The sequence below is a fragment of the Typopeltis vanoorti genome, chromosome 5 (assembly GCF_054136105.1).
Source record: "Typopeltis vanoorti isolate ZY-2024b chromosome 5, IOZ_Tvanoo_1.0, whole genome shotgun sequence".
NCBI lineage: Eukaryota > Metazoa > Arthropoda > Arachnida > Uropygi > Thelyphonidae > Typopeltis > Typopeltis vanoorti.
This window is the reverse complement of record NC_143553.1, coordinates 48,847,864-48,857,685: the sequence shown is the minus strand read 5'-3', so window position 1 is coordinate 48,857,685 and position 9,822 is coordinate 48,847,864. Positions and strand designations below refer to the sequence as shown.

Here is a 9,822-nt window from a genome sequence, read left to right as displayed (position 1 = left end):
TTCCAATAGCTATATACACAGAGACAAGGCTCTGGGTGTGAGAATATTTCAGTCTATTTATCACCTTCGCCTCTCGATCTCAGCTGTTCCCGAGAGGTGGGGGTGGGGGAGATGTATTTAAAGCCAGGTAAAGGAGTTGTTAAAGACAATGTTCATAATTGAGAACATGCAATTCTGATGTGCGCCTTCTTTTGTCATTTGTAGTTTCTTTGGACATTTTAAATGACAATGTGTGTGACATAAACATACTGCTGTTATTCAGGATGGCTATCAGATAGAAAATGTAAGACTTTTGGTTGGTTCGATAAAGAACAGAGGGATCGATCAATATATTGTGATGATCATGACTCCATATTTATTCATACAAGTCGGCATGCAAAACGAATTTGAAGTAAATGGCATGGATCGTACATATAATCTGACTGATTTTCGCTCCCGTGTTTCTTGGTGCTCCTCCGACATACGCGATGCAGTACGAGGGGTCAATCGAAGTGAACAAATCCACCAGCCTAATGAAGTATTGTCTTCTGTACCTTTGTGCTGCGATTCAGATTTCTCCTTCAAAGAGGATTTTAGCTTAACTGCAAGTTACAAGAATAATAGTTTAAATCCCAGTCCTTTCCATACTGAGCCCTCCGCCGAACTGCCTAAACTGTGGAGACCCTATTTGTCATCTACTGCTATTCATGCCCCTGTTCCGACTTACAATTCACCTAACGCCTTGAACGATTCGGCTGGCCGAATAGATATATTGCGATCAGCTATTAGTATTGGATCATCTGAATCCGCTTTCAAAGCTCTGAAGAAAAAAAGACTAAGTTGTAGTATTTGTCGCCAATGTTTTGTGAACAGAGGACAGTTGGAAGGGCACATGAGAGTCCATACAGGTAAGCTTAGAGTTATTGAAGTTGATGGATTCATGCATATAGTTTCTTTTTTTCTTCTTTTGATTCTGCAAAAAATTGATAAAATTTCTAGGTCAGAAGTAAAGGGAATTTAAGAACTACATTCATCTAACTATAATTTTTCTAGTGAATTTTTTAAAAAATATGAGAAATAAAACAACTTCATCCTTTTTAAGAGTTTGTAATGTAGATCACGTATTGTATGATTTAACTCTCAAACACTGAGAAACGAGTGTTAGTAACATTATATAAATTTGCTACCAATTACGGATTTAGCATAAAAGGACATTTACACAAAATTTTCAAATCTTTATCCGGTTGTAAACTGCGCAGTTGGAGAGCTTTGCATTACGCTTCTTATCAGTAAGAAAGGAGGGCCTTACAAGAAGAGTGTTGCGGCTCGCATTCATCGATTTAACACAGAATTTTGAAGCATACGGTTTAATAATATTCGTTTAAAATTCGAGACATTTTAAAAATAAACATTAAATAAAAATAATCGTATTAATAAATGAAACATTAGGAATACTAATTTGCTAATATTTGTAAAGACTGCTTCGTTGCTATTCAAATATTTAAAATAATTCTATTTTGAGTTATTTTAAGATTATTTATGATAATCTTACAAACCTATGAGACATTTAGTGCAGTAGGGGGGGGGTAAGGATTATATAATCCAGTGACTTTTAGAGACAGAGAGACGAATATCATTTAGACATTTTTACCGTATTTTCCTTGCCTCTTCAAGCTTTTAATAAGTGAGGTTGCAGTCTCACACCGGTTTTGTAATCCCAGTTTGGATAAGTTACGTTATATTTAGTTAAAGTAAGCGATTTTAGTTAGTTTGCAGTTTAATTAACTAAAGTTAAGTTAAAATATTTATTTTATTGAAGTTATCCAACGTAACGAAAATAAATATTTTCATTAAGTTTTATAAAACATTTTTTCGAGCAAAAGCAAAGGACTTGTCGAAACTAAAGTATCTCTAAGATATGACCATCCTCGGTTATGAACTACTCTGTTATAGTGAAATTCTCAGTATAGTAGCCTGTAACGGACAAAAATATCGCTTCTCTTAAGAAGAAATATTCCACCGTTTAGTTTCAAAACATACAAATTTGCTTTTCATAGGGGATATTCGATGAAAACACAGGGTCACATGCAAAAACGGGAAAGGCACTACTATCTGTCTAATACTAAAAGAATTTTGTTCAACGTATGCAGATTTTCAGTGAGAGAGAGATTAGTTAATCCACTTATGAGATGGAGGATCTATTTACGAACATTTGATTATCTATTATGGGTTATTATTATTTACCAAATTTTCACTCTAATTCCTCCATAATCGAAGTGTTATATTCACTCCAGTTTAACAGGGGCAGATGTCATGAAATTGGGATCGGTACGGAAAATAGTTTGAATTATGAAAAGGTGACAAATGCTTCCAGGTCTGGATGTTACTATATGTTAATTGTATGGGGGATTTTCTATAGAAATTTGCACCCCCTAGAGTAAATCCATCGCACCTTCAATGAGATCAGCTAACTCACTTTTAAAGAATAAAGAGTCCGTGTATAGAAGAACTAATTGACTTGCTTCTTTTCATAAAATTAGTTTTACAAAGCAATCATACCCAGAAGAAATTGGCTATCGTTTTCATTTCTAAAGAACGCTCAAAGATCCCGGGGGGAAACCATTAATTTGTAGCTTTTTTTTATTTTAATAAAATGAAATGAAAAATTCATTGGATACGTTTCTAGATTTATAAGAACATAAAAACGGATTGTCAAAGATAAAATGTTAAAGAATAATCTCTCTTTATAGGTTTAATTTACAAAACTACTGAAGGCCCTTATAAGGACTGGCTTAAAGGGGCGAAGCAAGAATGCTTTTCATCTTCCCCGTTATCTGTAGAAGACAGTGTAGGGATATGGTGTTATTGAGCTATTAAAGCTCAGATCATGGCAGGAGGATAACAGCAATAGCCGAGCCTCAGTTAGAACTTCATTGGCTACAGCATTGCTATCCATTACCCTCCAAGGGATTAATCACCGCATCTCACGGTCGATTAATTCAGCCCCCTCCTCACCAACTACTGAAGGTTCTTAAGGTTCTTAAAAGAACTGGGCGATGGACTGAGTCCTTGACTCTTTATCTCGTCATCTGAATGAAGAAAATCTGCGTGGATGGGGTGTTGGGGTGTTATTGAGCTAAAAGCTCTAGTCATGGCTGGGTAACGGCAATAGCCGAGCCTCAGTTAAAACTTCATTGGCTACAGCATTGCTAGTTGTTACCCTGGAAGTCCTTAAAAGGACTTTTTAATCTCTTCTACCAACTACTGAAGGTAATCTTAAAAAAACAGATATTAAATTTTTATTGAAACTATACTTTTGAGCTAAAATATTTCTTCATAATGCACATGACGTGTTTATGCGTTAATAATAAATACATCGATGCGAAGTGTTCATTAGTCCTTATAAGGACTGGCTTAATGGGGCGAAGCAATAATGCTTTTCATATTCCCCGTTATCTGTAGAGGACAGTGTAGGGATAAGGTGTTATTGAGCAATTAAAGCTCTGATCATGGCACTTAAAAACTAGATATTACATTATTATGCAGATATGTTATAGGTAGATCTGGGCATACGATCTTATATAATATAATAATTTTGCAGTTGATAATTACTAACGATAAGACAAACATTATTTATTCTGTTTTATAATATTTAATATATATTTGATGAAATCAGTAGTATTTTATTAAATTTTTATTGAAACTATACTTTTGAGCTAAAATATTTCTTCATCATGCACATTACGTGTTTATGCGTTAATAAATACATCGATGCGAAGTGTCCATTGAAATTAATACAAAATTTGGATAACATTAAAATAGCAGAGATACGAAACATAATTATTTGATGATATGTTTCGTCTATATGGTTGTTCGTGTGATGGTTCTGAACCACCACGGAGTTTCATTCTTACTGGACAAAGTCACACACATTTCCAGAAACTAAGTGATTAAGTTAACTTGGCAAGTACGGTGCATCAGGGACGTTTGCATTATATGGCTTTCGTTAGAATGAATGACGTCTAAAGAATTGTGATCAATCTGAATACATAAAATGATAAAAACCAAATCTGGTCCTGAAACGCCTTAGATTATCATTAATTAATTTTTTTCAACATACTGTTAACAGCTGAACCATATTTTTTTACTCTTTTTAGGGCCACGAAATATATAAGCCGATGGACCACTTAACAGTTGCATAGATACTGTAATAACACTTTTCATTGCATATGAATATAAATATAAATTATTCTTTGTTTACATTTTTGTATTTCATTTCTTTTTCTTACTTCTTCTACTGAGTTTATTGACGTATAATATCATCGTAACTGGATAAGGTGGCCCATATTTTTATGTGTGCCTATAGTATATTAGTATCGTGGGTGTGTCAAAGGTTGGATAATTCCAAGCCCTAGAGACCAAACATTGAACATTTTCAGGCCTCCAATAAATAAGCAAAGTGGTACTCTCACAACAGGTGAAGAAAATTATCTAATGTATAAAAAGTTTATATCACCACAATAATTAGTTTGTGGAAACGTGTATTCTGAAGTCGACTTGCGACAGATTTTGACTATTTTTTCCAAGACGAGTGACGCATGCAAATCACTCAGATATAAAGATGTCTATTTCTCACATGAATTAGCTAACATGTATACGTCAAAAGTGAAGAATAAAGATTGAATTACAATATAAAAATATATTAACTATAAGTAGGTTTAAAAAGTTTATTTTATGCTTATTTTATATTGTTTTTATCTGCTAGTAACACTTGTTATTTCATGCTACTACTATTAGGTCAATTAAGTATACCAAATACGATGATATTAAGATTGGTACCAAACAACTTGTAACAAAATGAGTATCGTTACAGGTTGTTTGGTACCGATAATATGAGAGATAATAATTCCTGTTTGACTATTAAAACATTCAGCCATCCTTTGAATAATATCAAAAACTCAAATAGCTTAATTTCTTCTGTTGACTTTTAGGTGTTAAACCCTACCAGTGCGATTGTGGCAAGGCATTCGCCAGGAACGAGGAGCTGACTCGTCATAAGCGGATCCATAGTGGCGACAAGCCACATCAGTGTAAAATTTGCCAGAAAAAGTTTGGTAGGAAAGACCATCTGAATAAACACCGCAAAACTCACCTAAAGGCCTCCGAAAAGAAAGTGTATCTGTGTCCAGTGACCGGATGCGGGCATAGTTATACGCGGTCTGATGCCCTTACGCGTCACGAGAGGAACAATCATCCCCATAAGCCTCATAGACCTTATTTGGGACACAGGATGCAACCTTACCAGCTCAATCAACAGCCCATAGCGGCTATTTGACGTGTATGTATATAGTGGACTTATATAACTATAATTCAAATGAAAATGTGATAAAAACTTACAGCATTTTTATGCTATTAGAAATCTGCTTTTAAATTAATTAAATTAATTATGTGATCATGTATTATAGTGAATGCAATACTTCAGCAAAAGAGTTGTCATCGTTATTATGCTAATTCTCTTGAACAAGCATTTTCGGCGATCCTAGACAAATTGGATCTTTTTTTTTCCAAGTCAGTAGTTAAAGAAAATGATAATCATTATTGCAGAAATCATTATTGTAAAAAAATTAATTGTATATTTTAAGCATTCAATAAATTTCTTATGAATGCTGCTGTTTATCAGATAAACAGAATATCAGTTTTAAATAATATGCATATTTCAAAATACAAAAAATCGTGAATTTCCAATTCTTATTAATGATAATATAAACAAAGTTGTATGTGCTTGAATTGCTTACTTTTTAGTTCTCTATACTCATTGTTCTAACTTATCCAAAAACCAATAAATTTTACAACTGTATTTTATTAAGGGAAACGAACACAAGTATTGTAGCATAAAAAAGAACTTCAATAGAATTATCTATATATAAAATTTTATTTATAATGTACTGGGATCTATTATAATTTTTCTTGATTAATCATTTTTCTCTTAAAGAATAAAGATTAATCTTATTCTTTAAGAGAAAAGCAAAAATATTTGCTTTTCTCTTAAAGAATAAAATGTTAATCATGCACCATTTTGCAACTTCCATCTCCAACATAGATATTGCTTGGAGGGCAAGTACTTCCCCTCTGCATGGAAGTTGGCAGACGTAGTTCCTATATACAAACCAGGCAAGGATCCTCAGCAGCCTCAAAGTTATCGTCCCATAAGTCTGAAGTCTGATATCTAATCTGGGCAAAATAGCAGAAAAAGCCATCCTTTCCAGAATTCAACTTTCAGTAAAAAAATTAAACATCCTTCCTTCAGAACAGTTTGGTTTTCGCCAATTTCACAGTACCACCCAACAAATTCACAGACTAATAGAATTCATTATCACAAGTTATAATTGGCATCAATACACCGGGGCAGTTTTTCTTGATTTAGAGAAGGCGTTTGACAAGTTATGGCACTTTGGACTACTATACAAGTTGATTTTAGCTGGCATTCCATCAGATCGAGTTCAAATTATAAAGTCATTTCTTAGTGACAGACGAATGCAAGTCAAACTAAATGATATATTATCTACCCAACGACGCATCTTGGCAGGAGTTCCTCAAGGGTCCCTTCTGGCACCGATACTTTTCACGATTTACATGGCGGACATTCCGCACAATCCAATGTCATCCATCATTGCCCTATACGCAGACGACACAGCTATACTAGCCAGATCTATTAAACCTCACCTTGTCACCAAGAAACTGCAAGAAAATCTGCAGAGATTAGAGCACTGGTTCTCGGAATGGAGACTGCAAGTAAACCCTCAGAAGAGTATTGCCATGCTCTTCACTAAAAACTCAATACTCCCCAAAGATGATATCTTCCTATTTAATACCAAGATTCCCTGGAAAGCAGAAGCCAAATATCTGGGTGTACTGTTGGACAGAAAACTAACTTTCAGTTCACATATAAAAGCCTCATGTTCAAAAGCATCAAGAGTCATTGCACAGCTTTACCCTCTTATCAATAGGAATAGCAAGCTGGATACCAAAATAAAACTGCTCCTTTATCAACTGTTGATTCGACCCATTATCACTTACGCATCCCCAGCCTGGAGTCACACCTCAAGTACAAATATCCTCAAACTACAGAAAGTGCAAAACAAATGTCTCCGCATGATATTAAACGCACCATGGTACGTCAGAAATGTCCAACTTCACCGGGATACAAATATCCCCTACATCTATTCTTTCCTGCAGTCTTCAGCAGTGAAGTTCTTCTCAGTGTCCTCTTCACATCCAAATGAATTAGTGCAACAAGCAGCAAATTATGATGAAACAGACTTCTCAAAATATAGGAGACCGAAGGCCATCCTACTTCCAAATGAAGATCTCTGAATCGCACCCACTCAGGCAGAGCTCTTAGCTCATAAACTTTTCCTCACACAGTAATCCTTATCAGATAGCAGGGAATAAAAAAGCATTTTGCTTCGCCCTTATAGTCAGCAACGTCTTGCGGATGGCAATGCTGTAGCTAATGAAGTTCAAACTGAGGCTCGGCTATTGCTGTTACCCTCCTGCCATGATCAGAGCTTTAATAGCTCAACAACACCTTATCCCTACACTGTCCTCTACAGATAACGGGGAAGATGAAAAGCATTCTTGCTTCGCCCCTTTAAGCCAGTCCTTATAAGGACCAGGGTAGACTAATGTGAGGAGAAAGGACTTCCAGGGTAACGAATAACAATGCTGTAGCCAATGAAGTTTTAACTGAGGCTCGGCTATTGCTGTTACCCAGACATCACCAGAGCTTTTAGCTCAATAACACCCTATCCACACAGATTTTCTTCATTCAGATGACGGGATAAAGAGTCAAGGACTCAGTTCATCTCCCAGTTCTTTTAAGTTTTTTACATACAGCCATAGGAATTTGTAAATATCTAAATTCCTTTCGTGTCTTCTGATATTTTTTGTTATTTCTATGCTGAAACTTTTTTTTCTCTAGTTACTATATTATTGTATTTATTTTCATAGCATAAGATGATGCAGTAGATTATTTCTTGTGCTGTAAGCTATTTATGATCAACGAAGAATGTTTTCTGTCTTATTTTAAATTATTCATTCTAATTACATAGCTATGAAAGATGATCAGAGAAATACAAATTAACACAGCATGTATTCACTTTTAATAATCTATAATTTAATAGTAATATTTTAATAATCTAATCAATATGTATTCACTTCTAATAATCTATTATTTGGGGACTGTTAGCTCAGCTGCAATGTATATTCTAATCTGCCTACTTGTTTTTGTCAAAAAACGCTTATGAATGTAGATTAAGATGATCAAATTCCATAATGCGCTGCATGCACACGTAAAAATATGATACGTTGCAGGTGCAAATTTCCTCTTGAAGTCATGTCATTTAATTTCTATTTTGGGTGAAATTTATCATAAAATAATTCAGTTCAGTTTAATAAACTTATTCAATGATAAGGTCACATTTATCCGAACGAACATCTTGCTAAAAAGCCATAAGTTATTTAATAAAAAGTGATATCGACTATACAGTTGTTAACCATGCAGTGGCACATTCATGTCAGTTGAGTTGCAGCATTTTGGTCCTTCTAGCACAAGCAGAATACTCATAAAAGGATTTTACATCTGAAGATCAGTAAGCAGGTCTTAGTCTAGGGCGGAGGTTTCCTTCCGCAAATTAGCCAGGCAATGAACGCAGTTTAGAGAAAAACTTATATTACAGCAATATATTGGTTTAGTACAGTATTGGTCTGGTGTTTGGTGTGCCATCATTTAAATAAATAAAAAAAAGTTGTAATTTAAATACCCGATTGACAAGTTGTATTGCATTAAAAAGGCTATTTCTTATCAGGGGACGATGATTTTCATCCCACGATGTGAACATACATCAATATTTCAGGACAAACTACTTCAACAATTATAAAGCCAAAAGAACAATGCTAATCGATGAAAGTGATTCTTCAGATATTTTAATGTTTAGATAGGAATTACAATTCAAAATTTTGAATTGAGATAAGGATTTCAAGCGGTTCTCGATAATTTTGGTTGATAAATTTTTAACAATAAAAATTAATAATAGCGATCTGTAGTTTTTGATAGCAGTTACTAACTTGAATGTTAAACAACGTTTTTTCTAAAGAATTGAAATGAAAGTTTATTATTATTATTATTGAGAAGTTTGAGGTTGCAAAAGCATTTTTGTAGTTATTTGTCATGGAAAGATTTACAATTACAACAGGAAATGAAAACATTTGGCTGCGTTCTTTACTACATTGTTTCTACAACGCAAACTATTTCACATTCAACAATTAATTATTTGTCAGTGCGTGCAAGCGTGTTAGTAATGGGTTTTACCTGGCAACTACCAGCTAATTTAAGTTTGCGTGCACTATTGCAATACGTGTTATCGCAGGATAAAGAATCGAGTGCAGGTGTTGCACCGAGGTCACCTGTTGAAATATAAACTGTACTGTGTGATTATGGTCAGCGCTGCATCTTGTTCTGGTGTCTTGTTAATGTATTATGACCTGACTACCTCATTTACTGAGAATGTGTGTAATAGTCAAATATTAGCAATACGTGTATAATGTCTAGAGTTCCACTTTATTTGCCATATTAGATTATAAGCAGGGCCGTACTTATGCACAGAAGCACGAGCTGGGGTCCCCTAAAAATTAAGGCCCAAACAATGAGGGAGGGGCCTGGAGTACTCTAGTGCCTCGGGCTCCGCTCGCTGCGGCAAAAGTGTAAGGCCCTGATTATAAGATTTTTTTTTTAAATAATTTGCGTTATGTGTTGGTAAAAAAAAAAAAGTACTGTAAATCTTC

At 34.6% G+C, this 9,822-nt stretch overlaps 1 protein-coding gene across 1 annotated transcript; it reads left to right on the top strand.

Moving 5' to 3' along the window:
* On the top strand, positions 1–5,973 carry LOC150106380 (uncharacterized). The gene is made up of 2 exons (XM_090392411.1): positions 1–887; positions 4,971–5,973. Exons 1-2 carry the CDS (start codon positions 338–340, stop codon positions 5,312–5,314), a joined length of 894 nt encoding a protein of 297 aa, XP_090248537.1. The 5' UTR covers positions 1–337; the 3' UTR covers positions 5,315–5,973.
* Positions 5,974–9,822: the final 3,849 nt, after the last annotated feature.